General features: G+C 47.3%; 1 protein-coding gene across 4 annotated transcripts; it reads right to left on the reverse strand.

The window, feature by feature from the left end:
- Nucleotides 1-26,822, reverse strand: Rcan3 (RCAN family member 3). Of its 4 annotated transcripts, none has more exons than XM_047565641.1 (5): nucleotides 26,807-26,822; nucleotides 18,709-18,960; nucleotides 2,938-3,111; nucleotides 1,508-1,679; nucleotides 1-317 (listed from the first exon to the last, which is right to left on the reverse strand). In XM_047565641.1, the coding sequence occupies exons 2-5, from the start codon at nucleotides 18,904-18,906 to the stop codon at nucleotides 136-138; spliced, it is 726 nt and encodes a 241-aa protein (XP_047421597.1). In that variant the 5' UTR covers nucleotides 18,907-18,960; nucleotides 26,807-26,822; the 3' UTR covers nucleotides 1-135. The 4 variants fall into 4 exon arrangements, with proteins under 4 accessions (XP_047421597.1, XP_047421587.1, XP_047421603.1 ...); XM_047565631.1 differs by lacking the exon at nucleotides 26,807-26,822 and adding an exon at nucleotides 26,385-26,643; XM_047565647.1 differs by lacking the exon at nucleotides 26,807-26,822 and adding an exon at nucleotides 26,011-26,196 and having other exon boundaries at nucleotides 2,938-3,060.
- Between the last annotated feature and the right edge of the window lie 943 nt (nucleotides 26,823-27,765).

The raw sequence follows: 27,765 nt of genomic DNA on the forward strand, positions 1-27,765 counted from the left end.
TCGGGTGAAATCAGCGGCGACTCCATCCCACCCGCAGTGAAAGGACGGGCCTGGGTCCCTTGCAGCCTCACCCCCTGGGACCACAGCGCCCCCAGGCGGCGACGGCCAGAGCTGCTGCGGAGGCTCCGCCCGGGCTCACAGCGCGCAGTCGAAGGCCTGGGGCTCCGTGCGCACGGTGCTGGGGGGTTCCGGGCGCCGGGTCTGGGTGATTCTCTGCTTGGGCAGTTTGGGTTCCTCCTCTTCAGTTTCGCTTTCGCAGACATGAACCACCACGCTGGGCGTGGACTCGGTTCCCGCGTGCAGTTCGTACTTCTCCCCTGTGGAGGCAGACGGGCCACAATGGCCCCAAAGCGTCAGTGCCAGCGCAGAGACCCGCTGGTCCCCCTGCACAGCTTGCTCTATTGGCAGGTTTACTATCTGATTTTTAAAGGTCTCTAAATCCTCTGGCAGAGTACTTTATCTCGCTTTGGAGTTAGAGAGGCGACAATTCAAGGCTCCTACAGTGTTGTTCCGGGCCTTAACATGGAAGTGCCCTTTACTGTTTCGTGAGGGATGTCAGGGAACCTGCTTGACCTCTCGATGGCTTCAGTGTCCCCCGGAGACGCTGGTAGGGCTCCGGGCAGCACTGGCAATCTCTCTATCCTGGACCCTCAGACGTCTAAAGGGGTCTCTGATGTCTAAAAACAGCACCAGCCCCTTCTCTAAGCCACCCCAACCCCTACACCTGGAGGTGCAGGTTGCCCTGGGCGGACATGGGATCTCTTTCTTAGGTACTTTAAAGGATACGGCAGGTAGAGAGATTAGAGAAGCAGTATAACAAATACAAGCCCAGAGAAGAATTTGGAAGGGATGATGTGACCTGGCTACTAAGTCCCTGAGACACACTCGAAGTAGTGGTCATCTGTCTGGAACATGATGGGGCCCAAGAGAGAAGTCACCTAATACTGGTCCTCGAAGAATTTGTAACAGTGAAAATTACAGTAATATCGAACTGGTGCGGTGGCGCCCGCCTGTAATCCCAGCGGCTCAGGAGGCTGAGGCAGGAGGATGGAAGTCCAAAACCAGCCTCAGCAACTTAGCGAGACCCTGTCTTTTAAATACAATAAACAAACAAACAAACAAAAAAATGGTGCTGCGGACGTGGCTCAGCAGTTAAGTGGCCCTGAGTTTAATCCCTGGCACCAAGAAAAAAAAAGTCAGTAATATTGAGTGTCATGCATATATAATTTAATCCCCATAATCACAGTGAACATTAGGACTATAACTGAATATATTAGGGTTATGTCTACTTTATGGAGGAAAGAAACCAAGGCTCAGAAACCTGAGGCTCGGAACTTGCTCAGGACCTCAGAACTAGAGAGTGCACGGCTGGAACCTGGGCCGAGGCTGGGGCGGCTGCATTTCCATTCTCACTGTGCGCCCAGGTGGCTAGAACACACCACGCTGAATGCGGTCTCTGACACAAAAGTGTCTGGGGTTGAAAACAGGAAAAACCAAAGTCTGTTACCTGGCCCCAGTTTGGAAACCGCACAGAGAAGGTCGTAATTTATCACAGGCATGGCGTCTTGGCTCTGCTTCCATCCCACCGGAGGGGATGCTGGAGGGGAGATGAGGAACTGCTTGGCAGGCTGTGGTGGCAGTAGGTAGGACTTGTCCCGGGCCTCACTGGACATCTGCACCTGCAGGAAGGGAGAGACTCACAGCCACTTTGCAGATCTGGCGATTTTTCTTTATTGCCATCTTTACAAGAATTGTTACAGTGTTTCAGAGAAAATGTAAACTTGCTCTTAAATGGTCTATGATCTCCAAGAAGGTGGGATGGGGTCCATTTGGTTCGCTGCACGGGGCCACATATATCAGGTGCTTATTAAATATGAGATGGGCGGAAGAATGAATGAATGAACAATAAGCAGGGAGAGGCATAGCAGAGACGCTTCCCAAAGGTCCACGAGGTCAGGGCCTGCTCCCCGGTGGCCCTCTGGGGCAGCCCGCAGGACGCGGCGCTAATGGGAGGTCTTCAGTGCCTTGAAGGGGACCGTGGGACTCCTGCCTCTTTCCTTTCTGCTTCCTGAACTCGAGGTGAGTGGCTCCGGCCCCCTGAGCTCTGGCCACAAGGTGCTGCCCTCACCGTGCACTCTTGCTCAAAGCAAGGGGCCAGCGATCACCCACAGAAACCTCCAAACCAGGAGCCAAAGCACCCTCTTCTGGTTACAGGTCGGGTCCCCAGGGGTTTGCTCTAGTGATGCAGAGCCAGTCCCCTGCCAAACCCCCTTCTGAGAAGACACGTGACTGTGTCGTCTGATTCTGAACTCCCTCTCAAAGGACGACTGGGAACTGTCCACACAGCTCCTTCATTAGGCAGCACCTGGAACGCAAGATGACAAACCTCTCGCTGTTCATTTAGAAGCTGAGACCAAGGCGGGCGGGAATGCTTTTTTTAAAATAGTATACTTCATTCATGAGAAGAGACCTAATGACTTGTTCCAATGACTTCTTTGGGGGTGGGGGGACTGGTTTATGATAGAGCCACACTCCTGCAGGATCAGAGGACCAGGGCCAACCGCCCACAGCCTGAATCAAAACCCAGAAAGGTGATCAGAGAGACGTCTCTCTCCAATCTCAGGAGGATGTCGCATTCTCAGTGCCAGATACAGAGGGAAAAAATTAATTCCCTAAGCACAGCGTCGCAGGGCTCCACCCTCGCAGAGCCCTCCGCTGAACAAAGCTGGCGGGCAAAGGAATTCCTTAAACTCGTTACAGCAAAACCAAGTTAAGAGGTGAATAAGGTTGTGGGCGTATGAAAGGGACATTTTACATGATCTTGCTGGCTGGTATCGTTCGTTTCAAAAACCTCTGATAGGATGGGACGGAAAAGGGAGAGCTGGAAGTACTTGCAGGGGAGGAAGGAGAGAGCGCCCCCTGCGGGCGGCAAGGTACCTGTGCGAAATACAGCTTCAGCTTCTTCCCGTGGAAGTCGGTTTCGTGGAGCTCGATGCGAGCGCGCGCGGCCGCCTCAGGCTTGCTGAAATTTATCCTGACTCTTCGAAAGCTTTTGAATAACTGAAAGGTAACGCGGTCATCGTAGAGGGTGAAAAGGGCTTGGAATCTCTCCTGTAAAGGGAGGAGCAGCGGGGTACGGAGCGTGGGGAAAGGAGAAAAAGTAGATTTTAAGGCTCCGTTCCATGTGCACGCAATACAGGGCGAGGAAATCACTGCCCGTTTAACCAAAGGAAATTTAAATCACTCAACAGAAGTAAGGGGGTAAAACTCACTAGGAGTTATCTTTTCCCCCCAAAAGCAGACTTCTCCTGTAGGCACGTAAGATTTAAGATCCTGGCATTCATATGCTAAATTCTGCAATTTGCACTTACCTTAAATAAAATGGACTTTATTAAATACTGTGTAGATTCAAATGCTATAAATACAAGGTATAAATATATGCTACAAATGTCCAATGACAGAACAAGAACATGACCACTGTTTTGAAGTCACCAATGCCAGTTTTTTTCCTTATCACATTCTATTCCTCCACCCTAATTTCTAGAATTTTGTGAGTATTCCCTTGCTTTCTTTTCATAATTTCACGACATTTTTCTGTGTCCTTAAAAATGGACACAGACTTCCACAACTTGTGATTTTGTTTAGATTGTGTTCTTAGGATTCTACCTGTTCCTCTGTTAATGTGTTCTTTTTCAGGGCTATTTAATATTCTATGGCTGAACCATAATGCAGTTTAGCTATTCCAACACCGTGGTGAATTGAACTGCCTCCAGTTTTTTACTACTACAGTGCTGCAGTGAACATTCTTGTACAAAGATGTTGGTACCCACATGTGTGAGATTCTCTGGTGCATATACATACATGTGGAACTCTTTGGGTCTTGGGGTTGGCACATCTTTTTTATTTTTTAACATTTTTATTTGTTGATGGACCTTTATTTTATTCACTTATTTATATGTGGTGCTGAGAATCGAATCCCGTGCCTCACAATGCTAGGCAAGCGCTCTACCACTGAGCCCCAGCTCCAGCCCAGGCACATCTTTAATAGACAATGCAAGATAGTTTCCCAATGTGTTTGTACCATTTATTCTCTAAGAGCAGATATATGTTCTCTTGTTTCACATCTCTGCCTACCCTTGACAGTTAATTCATGAGGTCTGGGACAGGAAATGGCCTCTCTAGCTTTGACAATAATTCATATTTCCTTGAATGATAACAAGGTTGAGCCTCTTCACATTTATTATTTGGTTTCTTCTCTCCCCCCGACCCCAGCTCCTTCTTTTTGGTACTGGGGATTGAACCCAGGGTACTCCACCACTGAGCTACAACTCCAGCACCATGTCTCATCTCCTGCTGTTGGAAGCTCTTTATCCTGATTTCTTTTTTTGTCTGTCTGTCTGAACTCCCGATCACCAGGAGAGACGGGTTAATTTCTCCCACTACTCGGCGAGCTTACTCTCCCTCGTCACCTGCTCGTTTTTACCTGTATTTCTTGAGGTTCTGTTATCACCAGCGTACAGGCTGGTGCGGGGAGCAGTCTCCATCCTGTGCGTCTGACCTTTCTGTACCCTTGTTTTGGATATGTCCCCTGAACTGTGTGCGCGCGCACACGATGGATGTGTGCTCTCCTGGTGTAAATAAACCCGGTTCATCTTTTAAAGGAGGAACCAGTCCACGGTTGGGATTACTGACATTTTTAGATGGCTACTATCCTAAGTATTTGTCTCAGATTTTTATGTCTGTTTTCTTTCCTTTTTGTCCCCGCCCCGCACTTCCCTCCACTGAATGAAATTCCTATGAAAGATACTAATGTGCTTTTGGCACCTTTAAAAAAGAAAAATGCCTGATTCCCAGTGGCTGCAGCTTCTGTATGACGAAGGCAAAACAAGATCTTTTTCTTTCTCAAGGTTTATATTGGGATTATGTATTTTCACAGAATAGCAGGATTTTTTTTGATAAAAAGTAAAATTATATATATCCATACACATATCCACAACACACACCTGAGCACAAACTAATGGAAGACAGAACGGAATTAGAACAGGAAGAACAGAAATATTTGAGTCATTCTATGAGGTTGAGAAAAAAAAATAACTGGCTCTTTTTTCATTTATTCATGAACGAGGATAATGGAAAAATTAACTTCAGCTACCAGAAGAACAGCAATGAAACTTTCTTCACCATATACGTAACAGTTTAATAACTGAAAGGTAACAAAACAGACTTAAGAAACTTCTTGGTGCTTCTAGAAATACTCCCTTGGCTTGTCGGTAGTGAAACAATAAGGACCCACGCATTAGCTTTGCTCTGCCCATTTCAATTGTCTGCTGATCCTAAAGTGTAAATCCTACGAGCCTCACGTATGAACACTTACCTAACACTTTGCAAGACTCCTCCAATCAGATAAGATATAAAAGTTTGTCCTGAAGCAAATATTCTTTCCATGTTCAAATGCCCCTCGTTATCTAGAAAATTACAATTATCCTAAAAATTATGTTATTAATTTTATTCATTCAAAAAATGTTAAGCAACTAAATGCACGCTCAACCTGGTATTAAGTCTGGCTCTTCAATGTTGTACAAGCAGCTTTAAAAGAAGGTCAGCTTTAAGATAAGCCCTATTTTTACTTACTATTGTTTTCACATATTAAAGTAAAATGGACAAATACATAATATAGACAAAGAATTTTAAAATAGCATATCAGTTCTTAAATGAAAACATGTTCCATCAGCATCCATTTCAAAGATTTGTTGCTTTTAAAAAGAATTAGAATGAAGATGTTGTGAAATCACATTAAATTCTTGATAGCAGTGTATTTTAAATGTTTTGATATTAAAATTTCCATGAGTGATAGTTAAGAAACATCAATACTGAACACAGTAGAAATGGAAATTAAGGCCAGACTAATTAAGTATGGCTGGTGACATATGTTGTCATTCTGTACATAAATTGTTTTCTTTGTCCAGGATAACAATAGGACACTAGGATTTGGGTTTGGTTTTTTTTTTGGTAATTGGAATTAAACCCAGGAAGTGGACAGGGGTTGTGGCTCAGTGGCACTGGGTTCCATCCTCAGCACCACATAAAAAGTATTGTGTCCATCCACAACTAAAAAACATATATTTAAAAAAAAAAAAAAAAACCCAGGGGAGCTTGACCCTACCTATAGCCCAGTACTTCCTTTCTTTCTTTCTCTTTTCTTGAGACAGGGTCTTGCTAAACTGCCCAGGCTGGCCTCCAACTTGCAATCCTCCTGTCCCCACCTCTCAGAGTGGCTGGGATCATAGACTTAGGCCTTGCTGCTAATTATTCCTAATAACTCACAACGAATAACTTTTCAGAATTGGTTTTGTTGTTTGTTTTTTCCACAATCCCACAGTGCTGGGGATTCGAACCCGGGCCTTGCACATGCAAGACAAGCACTCTACGTGATGGGCTATGTCCTCAGCACAAATAACTTTTCAATGTAACAATGCCTGTATGACACAAACTGTCTTGCAAATGGTTACTTGTATACATTTTTCTTCCTACTGCCCTTCAAAACAAATTTTTTTTCATTCCAGAAATACACTGGAGCTGAGTGTACCCTGCAGAGGAGAGCAGGGGTCATCTGGGTCCCTCCCTGCTAAATCCACTACTTTGACCTAATTAAGAACTTTCGAAAACCGTGGGCTCTGGGGTGTAGCTCTGTGGTACAGAACATGTTCAGTACAAGAGACCCTGGGTTTGGTCCCCAGCGTGCACTCAGTTTTACACACACACACACCTTACACAGGAATGAGGACATGCAAGAGTTGATTAGTAAGTTTTTCTAAGTTTTGTGATTGTTGTTTCCCTCTCATATTCATTTTTCTCCTTTATGTGGCATAACCATGGATTATGAAGTATGTGACATCTAGCAGAAACTTGAACATTTTTTAAGAGCAAAACTTATAGGTTGTATATCTCTGTCTGAAAAGCTTGGGACCAGAAGTGGCTCAGGTTGAATATTCGCATAGACTTTACCAGTTAAGCATCCCTAATCCAAAAATCCAAAATATGAAATGTTGTAAAATTCAAAACTTTTCCCACACCAACACAATGTTCAAAAAATCTTAGATTTTGGAGCATTTTGGATTTGGGACTTTTGGATTCGGGATGCTCAACCTATATTAATTGAGTAATAAATTAATTGAGTAATATAGGTAAAAGCCCTCGGCTGGTAGCCTTCCTGAGCTGCCCCTGCTGTCACAGAAGGGATTTAGAGGACAGTGAACCGAAAATGACTTGTGGTGACCACTAAGGTTAGCAGTTCAAAAACCAAATTTTCTCCTTAGAATCGTTTCAGCACTAATTCACTTTTATAAGTTTCCGAATTTCCTGATATAAAATTAACATCACCCTGTTATAAGGTCGTGGTTGCACATTTCCTTCAGATAAAAAAACGGGACGTGCAACATGGAAACAGCCTGGACCTGGCTCCGCCGGCTCACGCCACGCCCTGGCTCTTCTCTCACCTGCGTGGGTTTCCGCCAAGCAGAGCGGAGGTTGCCTTCTGAGCCCGAGGTCACTAGGTAGCTGGGCAACCGGACCCCCAAATCGGTCGTGTGGAAAAGCCAGCTGGGAAGGTGGGCTTCCAGGAGTTAGAGAGGAGGGCCCAGGGCAGGTTGTCCTGACCTTCCTGAAGCCCCACGGCCCCTCTCCGCCCCCCTGTGCCAGAGCAGCAGAGCTTCCCTGTCACCGAGGAGCGAGTATGGACGTGACCTTCTGTACCCCCCCCCCCTCGGCCTGGTAGCGAGAAGCCCATCCCTTCTGAACAATTCCCTGTTGAGAAGCGGTGCTCCATCCACTCCCTGTGAAACTCTCCTTGGTGTCCTAAGGCAAGAAACTTCCACACCCTACGTCTTTCTGTAAGTCCGATACAGAAAATTCCATTTCTCCAGTGGGCAGGGACTGCAGGTTCCTTGATGTCTTGGGCAAGGCCTCCCTTTCTGCCTGGTGACAGGCAAGTGCCTGTTGTGATCCTAAGGTCTAAGTCTTTCCAAAATTCCTGTTGAAATGGAATCCCTAATGTGGTTGTATTAACAGGTGACTGGGTCAAGAGGGGTCCCCTTATAAATGCGATTAACATTTGCATGAAAGAGGCCTGAGGAACACCATATGGGACACAAAGAAGGGGCGATCTATGAGGAACAGTCCTCATCAGACACCAGATGTGCTGGAGCCTTCATCTCCGACTTCCCAGCCTCTAGACCTGTAAGCAATACCTTTTTGCTGTTTATAAACTACCCATCGTGGGGTATTTTGTTACAGTAACCCAAACTAAGACACTGCCTTTGTTTCTCCTCAATCATCACTGCTCACTAAAACAATCAGAGAAGACTTGACTGACCAGAAAAAGGCGCACATACAGCTAAGCAGGACGAATTAAAAACTTTGATAATCTCAGCACTCGTAGAATTCTGGGACCTGAATTCAAAAGTGCTAGACGGGAGAACATATTACAAAATTCAAAACCTTCTATAACCTTTATTATTTATGATGCTTCAACACTTTTACAGACCAGAAAGAAGCATGTAACTGAATCAAAATTCAAGAACATACAAAATTCACCAAACTGGACACTTCCACCAAGTTAATAAAAAAATGCACAGGGAAAACAGGAGGAGGCAGGAGCAGGAGGCTAGAGCTGCAGACAGAGGAGGCTCATGGGCCTCAGCCTCACTGAGCGCAGCCTGTGGGACCAGAGCCTGTGTCCTGAGTGCCTGTCACCAAGCTGGCTGTGAGCACAGGAAGGCTGACTCTGGCCAGGTACTACTCCCCACTTTGAATCAGGACAACACATCCTTAGATTAGTAGTAATTCTGCTTATTAAAATTCCGGTCTTCTGTAGATAAGTTGGAAGAGATCTATCAACACACAAGTTGCTTTGGAGCAGTGCTAGCTCAGAAGAGCTAGAAAACACAGGAAGGAGCGCAGCACAGCCACGGCCAAGTGCACCCCGCGGAGCATCAGCGGCGAGGCTGATTAGCAGCTGTCTGGCCTCTGCCAGGGGTCCGGCCGCACAGTGTTCACGGAGCGAAGGCGCTGTTCTCGCGTGGTGATACTTACGCCACGTGGCCACCAACAGAAAGCACTTAATTTGGCCCTTCTGGACAACACTTTTTGGAGACATGTGATCTCCAGAAGCAGTTCGAGAACCCCTACAAGCACGGCTTTGTTTGTTTGTTTGTTTGCGATGCTGGGGATTAAACCAGGCTCAGCGCTTGCTGAGCACGCAAGGTACCAGCTTCTGACAGCTGGTTTCTGTTTTGCAGCCTGAAGGTTGTTTGGTTGTTCAGATTATGAAGCCCCATGTCCCCTCACTGCCCCACTGGCTACCTTCGTCATCGCTGGGCACCTTGAAGAGGCTGTCAGGTTACAGGTAGGCAATTATCTAAAGTCTCAAAATAGCCCACAGAACCCTTCAGGCTCTGAACCTGCCCAGGCCCTTGAGCTCGATGTACCACTTTGATCTACGCCATCCCGGGTGAGAAGAGCACTCCGTGTCTTCCTCCTGCAAAGCACACAACTGTCCCAGGACCAGGCAAGCTGGGTCGCACAGACGGCTGCCCAGGTCAGCCAGGAGGGTCCACGCCAGATTCACGAGGAAACCCACCATGCCGCTTGCCTGGTGCCCCCCGACCTGTACCCGCTCTGCCTGTCCTGAGAAAGTCCAGGCTGTGCCTCAATCTCCAGCCCCGCCCGGGGCTCCATCTTGCACACCTGCCTCTTCTCCCCGGGCGTAGAATGCTGCCCCCGCCCGTCAGAGACCACACTGTCAACCCGATGACCTCTTCTCTGTGATTTTGGTGACTGAGCACTGGCTTCATAAATACCCACGCCACCTCCCTTCTGAGTAGACAGGCTCCACTCCTGAGGGTTGGTGGCTTTCTGTCGCTGGCCTTTCATGTGGATAAAATACTCCTGGGTCCAGTAAGAGACTGCCCGTTTCTTCCAACAGGAGACCACGAAAGAAAGGCCTCAGGAGGAGCCCGCAGCCTGGGCGGTGACTTCAGGAAGACCTGCGGAAGCCGTGGCCTGTCAGCTGTACAGCAGCGGCACGCCGGCCCTCTGCCGTCTGGGTGTCGGTTCTGGCTCTCCTAGATAGCTGCATGACCGTGGGCAAGGGAATTTCCTTTGCTGTGCCTACAAGTTCAATGAGGAAGATACAAAAGCCCACTTCCTGGGGTTGCTGAGAGGGAACACACAGAGCTCTGAGAACAGCTCTCTACCAGGCAGAACCGCTTCCCCTAACAAACAGGGAAGCGCTCTCCAGGGGTCCACTGGACAGTCCCGCCACGGAAAAACTGGGATCCCAGGAAGGTGGCGAATGCCCAGTGAGGACACGATATGAACCAGACAGCAGGCACGTGGAAATCGCTGATGTGAGAGTAGAATGTGCCCTCCTGACAGTCCCACCCCTGCTGGACACTCTCCTGGGAGACCTGTCCCAGGCGGCTTGGTACAGTGGGTGACAAGGTAACCGCTCATCAGTGACATCAGTGGTCAACTTCCTAGGATCCTTCTAACTGTCCCTATGGTCCTGAGCACCCTGAAGCAGAGGACCCTGTCACTCTGCCGTGAACCCTGACTTGAAGGGGGTGCCGGAGAGGGCTGTGTTTCTAGTCAGTCTACACAGTGGAAAAGTGCATTGCATTCACTTCTGCAGCTTTTATTAATTTTATCTTTTTTGTTTGTTTGTTTTCTATTGGTTAAAATGAACTGCTCCCGATGGCCTTGATGATGGCCTGCCTCTGGTGCCATGCCAGAATGGGACAATGAAAAGCCACCTAAAACAAAGTGGCTGATTCAAAGTTGTCAACATATGTAAGAAAAACGAGGAGCAGGAGGACAGATGTTGGGGGCTATGCCATGTGGGCTGTGTCGGTATGGCGCCTGGCGGCCAGCCGGAGGTTGCTTTGATCACATTGGCTGTGAGGAGGTTGATTAACATAAGCACACCCAGGTGATTTGTCATTGGTGGTATCCAATTAAGTCCATGCACACAACGAGTGCACAGGTGTTCCTGAGTGCTCCTGCTTGGGCCTGCTTGTTTTAACCTTTGCCGTGATAGGGCAGCTGGCTCCTCGCCTGATCTCAACTGGTGTGGTCCTGCCCTCCGCCTCCTGGAGGGAATATAAGCAGGCAATAGGCAGAAGGCAAAAAGCAGCAGCTAGCAGAGAGAAGCAGCAGCAGTAAGAAGCAGCAGAACTCGAAGAAAAAATAGATCTCTGATAAGTGTAGAAGCCTATCTTTCTCTAAATCTTTCTCTATAAGCATAGAAGCCGGGGCTGGGGAGATAGCTCAGTTGGTAGAGTGCTTGCCTTGTAAGCACAAGGCCCTGGGTTCAATCCCCAGCACCCCCCCAAAAAAAAAAAAGCATAGAAGCCTGTCTTTCTCTGAAAACTTCCTATAAAGGCAAAGCCTCTCTTCCTCTCAAAGGTTTCTCTTCTTCTATAAATTAGTGAATATAGGAAAAGTAGTTTATTCCCAGTCTGCCTCCGATAAATACCCGTGCAATTGTTGCTGCAGGTGGTAATAAATATCCACGGAATTGTTGCCGCGGGCGGCGACAGACAGGATTGTTCATTAAGGCTGATTACACACAAAGATGAATGAAAACAGCCAGGTGCAGTGGCACACACCTGTAATCCCAGCAGCTCGGGAGGCTGAGGCAGGAGGATCTCAAGTTCAAAGCCAGCCTCAACAACTTAGCAACTCAGTGAGACCCTGTCTCTAAATAAAATGCAAAATAGGGCTGGGGATGTGGCTCCGTGGTAGAGGGCTCCTGGGTTCAATTGCTGGTATCCATTGGAAAAAAACCCAAAAAACCCACCAGATTTCCCGCGTGGGCCTGCCTGTGCGCCCAGTGACTGCGGAGGACAGGAGCTCTGCTTCCCTGGGCTCGTCTGCATTTCTGTGTGCACCTCACTCGAGACTATCTGGAGGTCCCTCCACGCACCCACTCATCTGCTAAGCCCGGCACCGGTCAGGGTGTGAGGAACACCGGTTGGTGTGGGTTCTTCTGGTGCAGAGGTTCTTCTTCTTCTTGGTAGTGTGTCCTGCATGCATATCAGAGGATGGAGTGAGCTGGAAGGGTAGTGACCTCTCTTTCCAAAAGGAGGTAAACTTGAAGGAATGTCAGAAACAATCATGGGAAGGAACTGAAGGAGGCACATTATTTGGTGTTTTGGAAAAAAATCTGACTCTTCCTGAAGATTCCATCAGGAAGCATTAAATGGGGCCACTTGATAGAGCATGCACATGCTGATGGGCAGCGTGGGGATGTGCGTGGGGATCCCAGCGGGGGTGAGGGGGCGATCATGTGGAGGGTGGCCTGGCATGGGGTGTCAGAGCCCAGCAGGGATGAGGACAGCGTGTCCAAGGAAGGGCAGCCCGACACAGGATGCAGAGGGAGGGTGTCCGGGCAGAGCTGCCAGAGGACGGTGCCGAAGCCCAGGCAGGGTGACAGGGGAGGAGGGGGAAGTGTACAGGCGGGAACGCTGTAGAAAGGAGTGTCCGTCCAGGACGGTGGCCCAGGACACACAGGAAGTGGGTGGCTGCACCATAGCAGGGGAGGTGACTCAACAAACGAACATGAGACCATTTCTTCTCTCAGAGGAAAGCGTCATAATGCGGTTCCTGGAGTTGGGAGCACCAGGTTACACCCGTGAGTACATCTGTACCTCTGCATTTCCTGGCTGCGTCCAGCAAGTGACCCTCCAAGAGAAGCGAGCACACCCAGCTCCCACACCTTGGCTTCTAAACACCTCACTGAAAGTCGTTAGCGAGATGGCTGATCCCTGGGCGGCGGCAGGGAAGGCGCCAAGTCATCCCGGAATATCCTGGTGTGCTAACAAGTCAAGGGCCCAAAGAATGACGGGCGGGCGTCAGCAGGCGCAGGAGCCGTCTCGCGCAGGGCGAACGCTGGCCCCGTCTTTATTTTGTTTTTTCATACTGGGGGTTGAACCCAGGAGCCCGTAAGGGTGCTCGACCTGAGCTACTTCCTCAGCCCTTTCTGCTTGGAGACAGGGCCTCCCTAAGTTGCCCAAACTGGTCTTGAACTTGTGATCGTTTCGTTTTAGCTTCCCAAGTTGCTGGGATTACAGTAGGCTTGTGCCACTGCATCTGGCTGGGTTTTTCAATTTCTGCCCAAAACAAAACAAAACAAAAAACAAACCTTTGGGATTCTGATAGGTATTGAGCTGGATCTAAAATTTGGGGCCTAGTATCAGCCAACCTTCTGTATCTGTGGGTTCTGCATCTGCAGAATCGACCAACCATGGATTAAAAATGTAGTTCGGCCTGTGATAGTTGTGTTTATACAAAACACCTACAGACATTTTCCATGTCATTATTCCCTAAACAATACAGCAGAACACAGACCTACCTTTATAGGCATCATAAAGACTCTGGAGGTGAGTTAAAGTACACGGGAGGATGGGCGCAGGCTCTGCCACTTCACATAAGGTCCTGAAGGTCCACAGACTGTGGGATCTGTGGGGATCTCAGAACCCTTCCCTACAGACACTGAGGACAACTGTACTGAGTTTCCCTGTTCATGAACATGGGCCACCTTTCCATTTACTTGTCTTTTTTAACTCCTTGCATCAAGGTTTTATAGTTTCCAGTGTACAAGTGAAAAATGAGTTCTAGAACAAGTCCTGACTGTGAGCCCGCTGGATAAAGTAGGTTCTCCAGTATTTAACCTAGCCTCATCGCTGACTAAATCTATTGAATTCTTGACCAGAAAAGCACAGTAGATTCAATCAAATCCTCCTTTGTTGAAATCTTATGATGTGTCAGGCTGTTAAAAACACAGTTCACAATATCAGGAACATTCTTCCTTAGAGTCCCCCTTCAACAAACCACTTTCCTCAAATGCTTTTACTTCTGGGTGGAATACAGTGCTGGAACACCCAACAACTGATTTTAGTCAAATCAGCTCATTCGGCTAACTTCCAAGTATCACTTGTTTTTCTTATTTTCTATTCTGCCTTAGATAAAGAGGGTAGAATCAAACACTAGACAGAACAATTTAAATAGTTTACATGACTACACAGACCCCGAGAGAATTTGGGTCATTGTATCTGAGATCATAAATTTCAGATTACATCTCCAACTTACAACATAACCTACCTCTGCTCTTTTTTTTTTTTTTTTTTGTTAACCTTATTTTTCTATTTATTTGCATTGTCATGTGTTTTAACATTAAAAATACATTCTTTAGGAATGAAAGTCTGAATATGCAGCACTGTTGTTATTAAATTGTTCTGTTTCTGAAGATTATCGGCATGCAATGATTTTACGACATATTATTAATTCCAAACATTTATTTCACTTCATTCTTCAATACCCTCTTGTTTTTGCCCCCAGACTGAGATTTTACAGACTGTTTTGCAGCCCTCTGTATAAAGTACGTTCCCAGGTGGACACCCATGAAAGACACCCCAGCTACAAGAAGCCAGTTCTTTCTAATCCAACTGGTGCTTTTTATTTCTTCTTTTGATATCAAGTTCTGGCTCAAAGTCGCTTCTTTCTGAAAGTCGCAAGCCTACTATTTCCCTTGGATCTGGCTCTTCGGTGAACTTGCAAGTGTCAGACTATCTGGCTCAGGAATGTCGTCCTTATTAGTATTTGGAAGACAGGACTGCTTTTGATTCTTTGCCACCCCAAATGTATGAGCCCAATTAAAGGTACAACCAGAACTTTGTAGTCTCTCCAGAAGTTCTGAAAGCTCATAGTCCTTTGGCGTCAATGTACCTGCCCACCAGCCGCTGTGCTTCCTGAGGCCGCCACGCCGCCAGCAGGCACGCGAGGCTGAACCTCACTCTGCTGCAGCCCCCCTACCTCTGCTCTTAATTCTGTTTCTTGGTCCCAGCACAGCAGCATTAATCACCAACAGCCAGGACACAGAATCCATCCGTTGACACACACACACACAGGTGTCACTCTGCCCTGGGAACTGAGATGCTGAGTGTCCCTGATCAAGCAGGGGATCTTGATACACCCCATTAAAATGAGAAAAACACTCAAATAAAAGGAGAACAGGTCAGTAGAAGTCATTCTTTATCCAAAGAGACTGTATTCCACAACCCACGCTGCATTTCTTTACAAAGTCAGTCCTGGGCTGTTTTGGCCTAGTCTAGAGTACTGCTCTCAGTACCACTTACTGAGTCCACGCAGACACCAGACCTAAGGCACACATTATAAAAACTTACATTATATTTTGAAAACACCTCATGCTCAAATCACAAGCAAGTCCAATTTTCCTGCACCATAACCAGCCACCCAATGCTAAGGAAATAAGAATGTTCCTGGTTTACTTTCTTTGGGTTAATTGTTTTCCTCTCACATGCACACTGCTTTTAAGAAACATTGATGATGGACAGCCCAAATCCAGCAAATTTGCCTTTATATGTTAACGGCACCTGTGATATTTGTGCTAGTACCATTCAGAAAGATGTAAAAGCTTGTTTCAACCACGAGCTGGCCATAAAGACAAAAATCTTTTCAAGTCAGGAAAAAAGTTATTTTAAAAATAAAGTGCTTAATTGCAATCAGGACAGATTTTTCTAAAATCCATCAAAAGTGTTCACTCTTTTGAGTTCTGCATCCACGAGGATCACCTGCAAAAACAGGTGATTCCAAAGCCAGGCGCAATAGTGCACGCCTGTAAATCCAGCTACTCAGGAGGCTGAGGCAGGAGGATCCCAAGTTTCAGCAACTCAGTGAGACTCTGCTTTAAAATAATGTAAACAGGGCTGGGGATGTGGCTCAGTAGTAGAGCCTTGAGCACGTGTGAGGCCTTGGGTTCAATCTCCAGCACGGCCAACAAAACACAGGTGATTCCAGGAGAAAATAAAGCAGAAGCAAAACATGAACAAACCCTTTGCTTTTGCCCACATTTTATATCCAACTGATAATCTCTGTATATGTACGTGTGTGTGTACACACATACACATATTTACAGTTTCAGATAATACTGTTGAAATGATTACCCAAGATTCACTACGATGAGGAATTACATACCATGTGAAGGCTACTGAATTGCCACTGCTACTAGAATTTCTGCTGAGATGATTTTTGGTCTGAATCTGGGTTAGATACAACCCCCAGGTTATTTTAAAAATGAAAACTATCAAGAACTCACCCCTTTGGCAAGTTAAAAACCTCCTAGGCTGTGGTTAGAAAAGGTTGAAAAAGGTTTAAAATTGTGAGGCTTCTTGCCAGAATTCTTACGAGTCCAAATTTATGACAAACTGGTCTGAAGACCCCCCCACACACACACCAGGTCTCTGGAAGAGCGCCGCGTCTGCAGGTAAGCCTTGCAGCCTCCCATCTACTTCCGTCCTCTCTAGGTTATTTAAAATACCTAACTCAATGCAAATGCTATGTAAACAGCTGTCACACAGCACTGCTTAGGGGCTGTGACAAGGAAAAACCGCACAGCACACATTCATGGGAGTTACTTTTTTTGAATATTTTCAACCACCCGCAAGACATGAAGGGCCAGAGGTCAGACGTGTGGTTTCTCACAACAAACAGCAAGGTTTACTTATTTATAGTATAAAAATTTAGAGTTCTCTAAAAGAGGGGAAAACTAGGAAAGACAATTCAAAATTTCCAAATTGTGACAGAACCTGGGACAGGAAATAACATTTATAAATGAAAATGACCCCCAAAGACACAAAGTTCAGGACTGGGACCCCCTTGCTCCACTGCGGGGTCTGTCACTGAGCCGCAGGTTTACTTGGAGAACCTAAGAGTCTCTCCCTACCACTCCACCTCCACTGGTCAGCTGACCTTCCTACCCAGTTCCGATGGCTATTCCTGTAGGGAATACACCCCACGGAGGGCAGGTTCGTGCAACTGACCCAGCGCTCTGCACAATGGCCCTGCACCAGCCTGATTTCTGCCAGCCACACAGGACTGCCTTCTGCCTGGCATGTCCATACTCCCTGATGCAGCTCTCTTGCATAGTCTGTTCCCTCTGGGCCCAATTCCCTGCTTTTCTATGCTAAAATTCCCTCCCGCAGTGCCTCACTGATACCAAGTCCTCAGGAGATCTTTTATTTTACCTGGTGTGATCCTGTCTCCTTGGATACCTCAGAACACTTGCAAGGGCTTCCAAAAGTGCTAACGTTCCATCTTATATCATAACCGATCATCATCTCGCCACCAGACTGTAAACCCTGGGATGCGGAAGCTGCATGAGTCATGCTCTATCCACAAAGCAGGTGGCGTGGTGCCTTACACACTGTAGATGCTCAAGGGTGGACTGAGTCAAACTGGAGGGGTTCCACTCCAGGAAGGAAATCGTTTGAGTGCGCAGACAGAAAATTAAAGGGGTAATAATGTACTTTGAGAAGAAGTCTCAGAACATGGGAAACACAGAACAGTGGCAGAAACACATTACTTTTTGTGGGATTAAAACCTATGCCCTTAGCCAGGCACAGTGGTGCACACCTGTAATCCTAGCAGCTTGGGAGGCTGAGGCAGGAGGATCTCGAGTTCAAAGCCAGCCTCAGCAAGAGTGAGACACTAAGTAACTCAATGAGACCCTGTCTCTAAATAAAATTAAAAAATAGGGCTGGGGATGTGGCTCAGAGGCTGAGTGTCCCTGAGTTCAGTCCCCAGTACCAAAAAAAAAAAAAAAAAAAAAAAAAAAAAAAGACCTATGGGCATATTTAGCCAGTTGTGGTGGTGCATACCTGTAATCCCAGCAACTCAGGAGGCTGAGGCAGAGGATCAAAAATTTGAGGCCAGTCTCAGCAAATGAGAGAGACCCTCTCTCAAAATAAAAAAATAAAAAAGAGCTGGGGATGTGGCTTAGTGGTAAAGCACCTCTGGGCTCAATCTCCAGTACAAAAAACAAAAAAGACCTGAGGGCTTTTGAGGTTATGATGAGAAACTACACATCACATAAAACTTCTTTCCAGGTAAATAATAAATGAACTAAAGGACAGTACCCTTTAAAGAAACAAACTGAATAATTTTTTCCCAGACAAGTTGTCAAAAGTATTAAAAAATGTTTAACAATGATGCTACAATGAAATTCTAAGTAGTCCTAACTGGCTGTATGTAATCCGCCCCAGGAAAAAGCAGAATTACTTCTTTTGTGAGTACTCCCAGGGAATAGGAAGACAAGCTGAAAATCTTGAGCTTTTCCTTAATTGCAGTCTCCAAAAAAGAATGAATACATGAATGAGTAGATTTAATAAGACTTATGCAAAGTCCATTAAAAGCCAGTGCTTTATGCCGGACATGGTGGCATGTGCCTATTATCCTAGCAGTTCTGGAGGCTGAGGCAGAAGGATCACGAGTCAAAGTCAGCCTCAGCAAAAGCGAGGTGCTAAGCAACTCAGTGAGACCTTGTCTGCAAATAAAATACAAAATAGGGCTGGGGATTGGCTCAGTGGTCAGGTGCCCTTGAGTTCAATCCCCAGTATAAAAAAAATAATAATAAAATAAATAGAAGCCAGTGCTTCTCAAAATATTTGTGGAGAAGGACTGGTTTTTAAATATTTCCTATCTCTGCACACCTGTACTCTTTTCAAATCCAACACAAAGGCCTTAGGTTGACAAGCTTTCTGTACTGACTTTGTCAAGGGTCAATAAAACTTGCTTCCCCCAAACCCACATTCTACAGGTTAGAAACTCAGGGTAGGCAGGATGGGCGCCTACCTTCTGCTCCGGGACTTCGAACACTGCTTCGTGGACACTGCAAGCAAAGAGTGAGGTAGGCAGATCGCTTAAATCCATCATCTCTTCCAAATCATCTTCATTTTCACCAAAAACCATCTCTTCTTCCTCTTCTTGGTCACTGCTACACAGATCTGATTGGCTGTCATTCCAAGATTTCATAGTGTCCCTTAGCATCATCCTCTAAAAGCAGATCTTTTCTGTTTTTCAAGTTCTAGGATCTCTACCGGGAACCTACAGGTAAAAGGAAAAAAATAAAACAACACAGAGATAAAACTCTGAACCACTCCATGCCCCATTCACTCAATCTCAAGACAGCTGTCCATCAAGGGGAGTGACTCCCTCCAGGAAAGCTCAATCAGCATTCAAATCAACGCCCCTCTGGCCTCACAGGTGAATTCCACACCCCCTAATTCGGCTGGCTTGGCACGATTTGCAGGACAGATGAAGAAAGCAAGTGTCTTCTAGTGACACTGGAAGAGGACACCGGACCAAGATCCTGCCGACGTGTTCGCTGGCTGGCAAGCAGCAGGAAGGAAGTCTGTGAGCCAGAGCGGCTGGCACATATTTGTTTTGCGTTTTAGCTCTAAAACATTGAAACTGGCACAGCAGAATCAAACCCACGCGGAGCCGCCCGCCATCTGCGCCCTGGAGCGTGGTCTGCGGAGCGGTTCTTGGCCAGGGTAGTCTTTTTCGACGACTTCTCTCTAAGCATTGCTACTCAGAACCGAAAGCTCTACCGAGTCAGTCTTTCTGAATACATCCTAGAAGTGTTTACAGGAGCCAAGCCCCACACAAACGACAATCCAAAAGATGTCCTTTCCTGAACTTTTACACACCACGAATTTAAGTGAGAGACCTGGAGCCGAGAGTGTCCCTCTGCAGTCAGGCTGCTCATCACCACCCAGGCCGAGTCCCACCGACAGCCCACGTTCCAAGGGCAGTTTGAGAACGCGCATGTCAGGCGCAGGAACACTCGGGGATCCTGAGTATTGCTACCGTCGTGGTACCCGAGATTTTTCTCCTTTATTTGAAAGAACACAAGACCACTGCACAATGATAATTATAGGATAAAGTAGTTTTTTTCCCCATTTCTCTATGGTATCAATCAAGACTAATTCTAAAAAGTATGTAGCTCAGTGGCAGAGGGCTTGCCTCACACGTGCTGGATTCTCAGCACCACAAATAAATGAACAAAATAAAGGTCTATCAACATCTAAAAAATATTTAAAAAGAAGTAAAGTCTTCACTCGTTCTCATAAACATTCTGAGTGCCTGCAGCCTGGTACCAGGGGACACTAGATGAACGGGACATGGTTCCTACCCTCACCAAGCCCCGCCCAAGCAAGCATTTCCCCTCCTCAGTGCCAGTCATCCTCCGGGCTCCTCCTAAAGCACCCCACTCCTACCTGGCTGCTACACTCTCAGCTCCTCCGCCCCCACCTGCTCCTCCGGAGACAGGGCGCTGGAGATCCCCACCACTGGATTCTCCCTTCCCGCTCCCACCTGGCTCCCCTTCGCCTTTCCCACCAGCTTCCTGGGGAGAGTCATCCACATTTGCTTTCCTCACCTCCTCACCACCTGCCACTCCCCAATCCAGTAGGTTGGGCTCCTGCCACTGTCTCTCAGCTCCAGCTGTCCTCGTTAAGGTCAGCAACAAGTTCCAGGAGTTGGACTCGGATTCCAGGTCTCAGCCTGCGCCTGCCCCGCCTGCCCTCGCTGCCCACCCGCTCATCCTCACACCTGTCCCTGACTCCTCCTCACCAGCCGGTTCCCACTGGCTCCTTCTCCACCCCCTTTACACCTGAGCCTGCAGGAGGCTTCCACCCCTTCTCTCCTCCTTCTCCTGGTCTTCCAGGGGGTCAGATTCGCGCTGGAACCTTTACCCCCCAGCGGTTCTCAACTCAGTTCTGGGTCTCCACATGTGGGTGCCCCAACACTGCCTCTCATTTCACACGGTTCTCAAGCCAGGAGGGATGGCACCAAGGCTGTGGGAGAAGCGAGAGCTGGATCTTGTCCCCCCACCAAGAGCCCCCAGGAGGTTCGGAGCTGGTCCGTGGTCCTTCTTGACTCTGTCCGGGCCTCAGCCCCTTTCTCCTGGGAGGCTGGCAGGTCCTACGGCTGTTTTGCACTGATTCCTTTAATTAGATCAGTGTGCCAGAGCTCTCCAGCCTGAGGGGGCCCCGGAGAGGGTGGCGCAGGTAGGAAACGCTATCACACTGAAGTTTCCTTATCATCTTTAGGACCAGGATGTCACGCGAGTCTGCCACTTCTCTGTTCGACGTTATGGTTATTTATTTTCAACTCACTCCTGCCCACCACACTGCCAGTGCCTCTGAACTCCAGCCCTGCCTCGTTTCCAGCCGCCAGCTGCTTAACAAGCTCTCCTGAACAGAAGCAGAGCGCGCCACGCTGACCCTCTGGCACGTAAGCGCGGACAAAGGGGAGTTTAATTCTGCCTGGGATTAGAGAGCGGCCCTCCAAGGAGGCTGCACTGAGAGGTCCGGGATGAACAGAGTTTCGGCAGGAAAAGAATGGGGTGTGCTCGGGGTCGAGCCAACTGTGCATGAGTGCAGACAGGGACACAAAAAGATGAGCGTGCTCACAAGTCACATGCTGTGGAGCGGGTGCGGTGCAGGGACCGAGGGGGTGGCAGAGACAAAGCCAGACAGGCAGGTGTGGGCCAGGCTGCCACGCCAGTGGAGCTACAGGGCTTGACCTGAAACCAGTCAATCAGCACACCAGGGAGGTGACAAAAACCAACCCAATTTAACTTCTAGTATCGGTAAAACTTCTAGTATCAGGGGCTCTCAGTGGCACTGTTAATATCTGCTCCCTCCCAGCCATTAAAAAGAGGCACGGAAAAGGCTGTGCCCAGATTTTTAAGAGGTTGAGATGTTGGGGGGCTCTGGATGGAAAGCTTTTGAGAAAGCGAGCTTATCTTTTTGTGTGTGTGTGGTGGCAGGTGCGGCACCCACTCGGCCACAGCCCAGCCCCCAGCCTATTTTTGATAAGACATTTTTGTTTGTTTCATGTTCCCTCCTCCAACCCTAAAAAGAAGAAGCAGAGCACAGGAAACAATCCTTCACCTAACTTAAAAAAAAAAAAAATCTTAGAATGATGTATCTTCATTTCCTGTTTTCTACCTTCAGTTTTGAGTAACTTTTTCTTTTGATGAAACTTCAAACAGAAGTTATAAGAATCATCCAAGGAACTCCTGAATAGCCTTTACCCAGAGTTACCAGTTTTGCCCATTTGCGTCATCATTCTTTGTCTCTATTTAAAAAAAAAGATTTTTCATGTATTTTGGTCATGTCAGGTACTAGAGATTGAACCCAGGATGCTATACCACTGAGCTACATCCCCAGTCCTTTTAATTAAAAAAAAAAAATTTTGGGGGGGGGGACTGGGAATTGAACTCAGGGACACTCAACCACTGAACCACATCCCCAGCCCTATTTTGTATATTATTTAGAAACAGGGTCTCACTGAGTTGCTTAGGGCCTCACTAAGTTGGTGAGGTTGGCTTTGAACTCTCGATCCTCCTGCCTCAGCCTCCCAATCCTCTGGGATTACACACATGTGATATCACACCCAGCCTTTTACCTTTTCTCTATTTTTACACACATGCTCTGAACCATTAAAAGTAAGATCAAGTATATACCCTATTACTCCCAAATGACTTCAGTGTGTACGAACAAGATCATTCTCTTGCATAACCCAAAGTATTGAAAACATTGATATAAAACTATCTAATTCACGATCTATATTCAAATTTTCTGTTATCCCAATAATGTCCCTTTCAAAGTTGTAGATTACTATTATTTGCACTTATACCAAAATATTTCAATAATCTTTACAGTCCTGCTACATTTTATTCACTCACACATTTTTACATACTTAGAAAGGATGGACAGCTAAAATGCCACAGTAACTACAGACACGTCTGAGCAGTCCGTAGGTAACCCCAGGAAGAGTCAGGCTCCAACTCAGCCTTCCTAGGTTTGAATTCTGGCTCCTTCAATACTCTATGTTGGATAAACCGTTTTGCCTATTTCTTCAACTATAAATAGAGATAATAATCCTCACCCATTAAGGATATTAGGAGAATTAAGTGAGAGAATACATGCTAAAATCCAGAATAATAGTTTGCATATAGTTTGGGCTCAATAATGAATTATTTTAACATAAGCATGATCTGTTAGTGCACTGTTGGGTTGAAAGGGCCCCAAAGGTATCAGAACCATTGGTGGAACTGATATTCAAATCATAAAATGAACAACAACAACAACAACAACAAAAAAAAAAAAAAAACAAGGAAAATACATACCTCCAAATGATCTAATTCCAAACACCCAAAAAAAAAAAAAAAGGGGTAGCAAAAATAAAACAATTTGTATCCCCAAGAAAACTACTGCAGCAGACTTATAAACAAAGACAGCTTCCGAACTACTAGTAGAGATAGTAATCTGGTTCCATTATGAAAACATGTGAAGATTAAAAACAGAGCTGGCTGGGAAAAGGCCACAGTGCCATTTTATGGGCCTTACAGAATTTTATGTCACCATGCATATAGCATACATTAGAGACTTTATCATTCAGATGTTGATTCTCTTGCTAAAGACAAACCAGGAGGGTTTCTTCAACATTGTCAACCGTTGCATAATTTTCTCACATCAGAAAATCACATGTGAAAAGGAGAGTAATATGTTGGAAGGTCATTTAGGGTAACTCAGCTGTTACTTAAAAGGTAAACTCCGTTTCATTAGGGCAAAGAAAACAACTGCAGAAGCCCATTGGTTCTTTGAGGCTCTTCCTGGAGTCGTTACTGACTCTGCCTGACTCTATTATAAGACTGGGTTCTCCCTCGGTTCACTAACCCAGGGAAATCTTGACCCACCCGGCAGAAAGGCTGAGCCCACATCCTCTTGCTTCTGCAAGCAAAGGTCTGAGCTAATCAGGGTTCAGCATCATCTCCTGCGCAACTGTAGCTGGGGCTGGCTTCTGGCAAACTGTTTCTTCATGGAAACATCAAATGAGTGGAAAAACTCCAAGGAGCAGGACCATCTGCTCCACTAGGACAGGCCTTGTGACAAAAGCAATCCATCAAGGCAAAATGTCACACACACGGAGTTGATTTTGCATTTTCTGCTCTGATAAGAAAAAGGTAAATTCCCCTCTAGGCTTTTAACAAATAATTTTTCAAAAATAACATGATTTCAATTTGGGAAACATTTTAATGCCTTAGCCAGATGTACTTCCTAATGTTTTGGGTATGTTTAAAATGCTACAAATACTGGAAGCAAATGTGTACCTCATTTGAATTTATAATTTAGAGTAAAATTTTAAAAGGCCACTCAGGACTGACAATGTGGAGGTTCTGAATGTCTATTTTGAAGTCTCTACCTTCTGTTTTGTTCTCATTTACCGCTCACAGGTAAAATGTTACCATTTTTAGTAGCTGTAATAAAAAAATTGGTGCAATAATTAAGTAGGTGAAATTATGGGCTAGGGATGTAACTCAGCATTAGAATACTTTCCTACCATATGCAAGGTTCCATCCCCAGCACTGCAAAAGGAAAAAAAAAAAAAGGTGAAAATTAGATTTTTATATTTGTGTGTGTGTTCACAACCTATGCTGTTTTTGCTGCTAATCTAGAATTGGTCCTGTTACAATTGAGGTTCCTGCTGCACCAGAAACAGCAGTATCTGTTGGCATGAGAGAGAAAACAGAAATAACAACAAAAATAAACTGTCAAGAATATAAGAAAATAACAGGTTTTAAAGAATAATTGAAGTAGGGCTGGGGAGATAGCTCAGCTGGTAGAGTGCTTGCCTCGCAAGCACAAGGCCCTGAGTTCGATCCCCAGTACCGCAAAAAAAGAAGAAAAAAAAAAAGAATTGAAATAGAGCCATGAAAGTCTCATGCTATTTGTTTAATGTATATAATCTACTTCTACTTAATATAATCTCTACCTTCTAGGGGCAAAGTGGAGATCCCTGTCTGGCCTCTACCTTCCATGGGATCTGGGGTAGGGGCCCTAAGAAACAAAAGCCACTGACCCTTAGGGCTTCCACTATGTCACAGGCTTCACTCTGACAGATTTCTAAGTCACATTATTCTTCACAATGGTTTGCTTTTTCTTAGACCAACAACCCCTATAACATCATACAGAATTGGTTCTCATTTGTTACCCTAACGTTCACGTTTTAAAGCTTTCAAATGGTACATTTCAACAGCAGGAGAAATCCTATTTAACATAAATAGGCACGGAAATCTCTATCCAAGGAAACCTCTGGCCAGTGAGGTGAAATGTAAAGCTGTTGATATGGGTAATGGTACTCTGAGTTGCTCAGCTTTTCTGTCTTCCTGCATCCAAAGTCCATTTCTAGAATAACCTACATAAAATATCCACTGAAAGAATGAATTTGTGCGATGCATAAACATCTAGATCCCAAGTCTTCATATTATATTTTTGCAGTTCAATATACCTAACCAGAGCTAATGAGATAGTCTTAAGAGATTTTAAGTCCCATGTAACCCCGGGTACAGATAAATCAGTTGATTCTCTTGCCTAATAGTACATCAGAGACTTCTATTAAATGAGACTTCCATGAAAAGTTCAATGTGTTGTACTGGGTAGTTTTCAATAAGGGAAATCGAGTATTTTTGGTTTTGAACCCCATATCAAAACATCATTTTAATCCTAGTGTGCATCTGAAAAACGGATGTGAACTGCTCCCTACGCTAGAATCCTAATCTCTAAAGGAGATGATCAGATTTTGCACGGAAGCTGGGACGAAGCGACCTGGGAAGAGGCCACTGACTGCTCTACCTGTGCAGGCAGCAGACAGGCGCAGGTAACAAGTTGCAAGAAGTCACGGAATAAATGTGGCGGTTATCCATGCACCACGGGGAAGGGGCCCTGGAGGACGACAGGGGCTTCCACCTCCTGGCCCGGGTTTACTAACTGCACCTTCCTGCCTTCCGGGGAAGAGCGGGCCTGTCAGCTTTTGGAAAAGTCAGTTTGTGGGAGAGAATTGCCGGTGGAGGAGAGAAAGCGTGGTGGTGGTGGGGGGTGGTCCTGGATGCACCCGACCCCACCCCGCAAAGACAGCCAGGGAAGAGCCGGGCGCGGGCGGCTGGACAGGGGGCACTCGCCGCCGCGCCTGGGGGCCCGGCTCGCCGGGGCACCCCCCTCCCGGGCACCTGCGACGGCCCCCGCCCCGGCTGCACACCTGCTGGGAGAGGCCAGGCGCCCGCCCCGCGGGGAGGGGACTCACCTGCGCGCTCGCCGCGGCGGGAAGGAGGGCCCAGGCCGGGGCTGCGGGGAGCTGGCGCGGCGACCAGCGCGGCCGGGGGCGCACAGACGCCGCGCCCGGGCGGAGGGCAGAGCCGGAGCCGCCGCCGCCACGCCCTCGACGCGGGGAAGCGGCCGCCTCGGCGGGGACGCGGGCGGCGCCTGGGGCCGAGCGCGGCTGCCCGCGCTGCGCGCGCTCCCGGGCCGCACCCCCTCCTCCTTCCGGCGGGCGGGGGCCCTCCCTGCGCGCTCCCGCCCGCCGCGCCCGCCGCGCCCGCCGCGCCCGCCGCCCGTTCCCCGTTGCTCCGAGGTGGGGGCTTTAGGTACCCCCGAAAACGGGATCTTGGGCGGCCTTACCGTTTCCCACCGTGGCCAGAAATAGGCTCTCTCTTTTCCTGCCAGCCCCATATGGCAGTCCCCAGCTCAGTGAGTGGGAATGTCACTAACTCAGGGCCAGTTACTACGTACACGGCGCACAGCGCTCGGCCAGCTTCACCTCGCTTAACCTCTCAGCCACCAGCGAGCCGGATATTATTGTCCCCGCCTTACAGACAAGGAGGGGCTTCCTGGTCCTAATCGCCGAGGAGCGGCGGCTAGCAAGGGGCCGAGGGGTGGATGGCACCAGGTGTGTGACGAGGTCCCCCGGCTCCATCCTGGCGCGCTGCGCCCCCTCGCCTTCCTCTTCGCGCTCCGCCCTCTCCCTTCCCCCTCCTTTCCTTGCCCTCCCTCCTCTTGCTGCTCTTCGCCCTACGCCTTATTACTGCGTTAATAATATTTACATTTTTAATGCTCTTTTTGTTTACAAAGCCTTTTCACGCACAGTCTGCTTGTCCCCGAAGCCCTAGGAGACAGTGGGACCTGACGATGCCTGTTTTGCAGTTGAGAGAAGCAGCGGCCTGTGTTGTGCAGGGCCTTGTCCAGTCCAGGTGGCAGGACTGAGGCTACACTGGCAGGTATTATGGTCACAGTTTTGACGAAGCGCCAAAGCCCAGGCTGGAGGGGACTGCGTCTCTTCCTGAGAAGGCAATGGGGATCCCGAGCAGGAAAGGAAACTTGTCTCAGCTCAAGTCTGCAAAGATATGCAGTTAGAAAAAAAATCAGCTCTGATCACTCCCTATGCCCCCCTTCAGAGGCCACATAAAGCAAAGTGAAATTCAAGGGCAAAGAAGCCGTGTTGTCACCCAGCACTGGCGTCACAGGGCCGAAAGGTGAAGCCGAGTGTAACATGGTCTAATTACTGTTAGAATTAAATCAGGAAAAGGGTTGGTTTAGGACCCCATCCTCCTTAGGACTACTCCCCAGCATAGCCACAGCTGTGCCCACAGATCACCCCGTGGCTCTCAGTGCTCTCTGCAGCCCCTGACCTGGGGCTCCCACTCCATCTTGACTAACCGAGTTCTTCACCTTCACTTATTGACGAGTGTTTACCGAGAGCCACTTTTTTGTCAAGGTCACACTAAGAACTGCAGTCATTTTTCCTTCTCCAAATTTTTCTTAAACAGCAGCTTCTGCAAAGATTGAGTTTTTAAGTCTGATGTTTTTGCACACTGGGGGTTTTGTATCCCTGCTTAAGATCCATGATTCACAGAAGTGGTTTTGAGAGATCCTAAGTCAAAAGACCAGATAGGCCTTGTTTAACTCGGTCTCCCCATGCTACCAACCAGAGTCCTCGAACTGTGTCCCACTGGTCTGATTTGGGTTACTGGCACATCACAAACCCGCCCTCTGGAGAAAGGGT

The sequence above is a fragment of the Sciurus carolinensis genome, chromosome 1 (genome assembly GCF_902686445.1).
Source record: "Sciurus carolinensis chromosome 1, mSciCar1.2, whole genome shotgun sequence".
Taxonomy (NCBI): domain Eukaryota; kingdom Metazoa; phylum Chordata; class Mammalia; order Rodentia; family Sciuridae; genus Sciurus; species Sciurus carolinensis.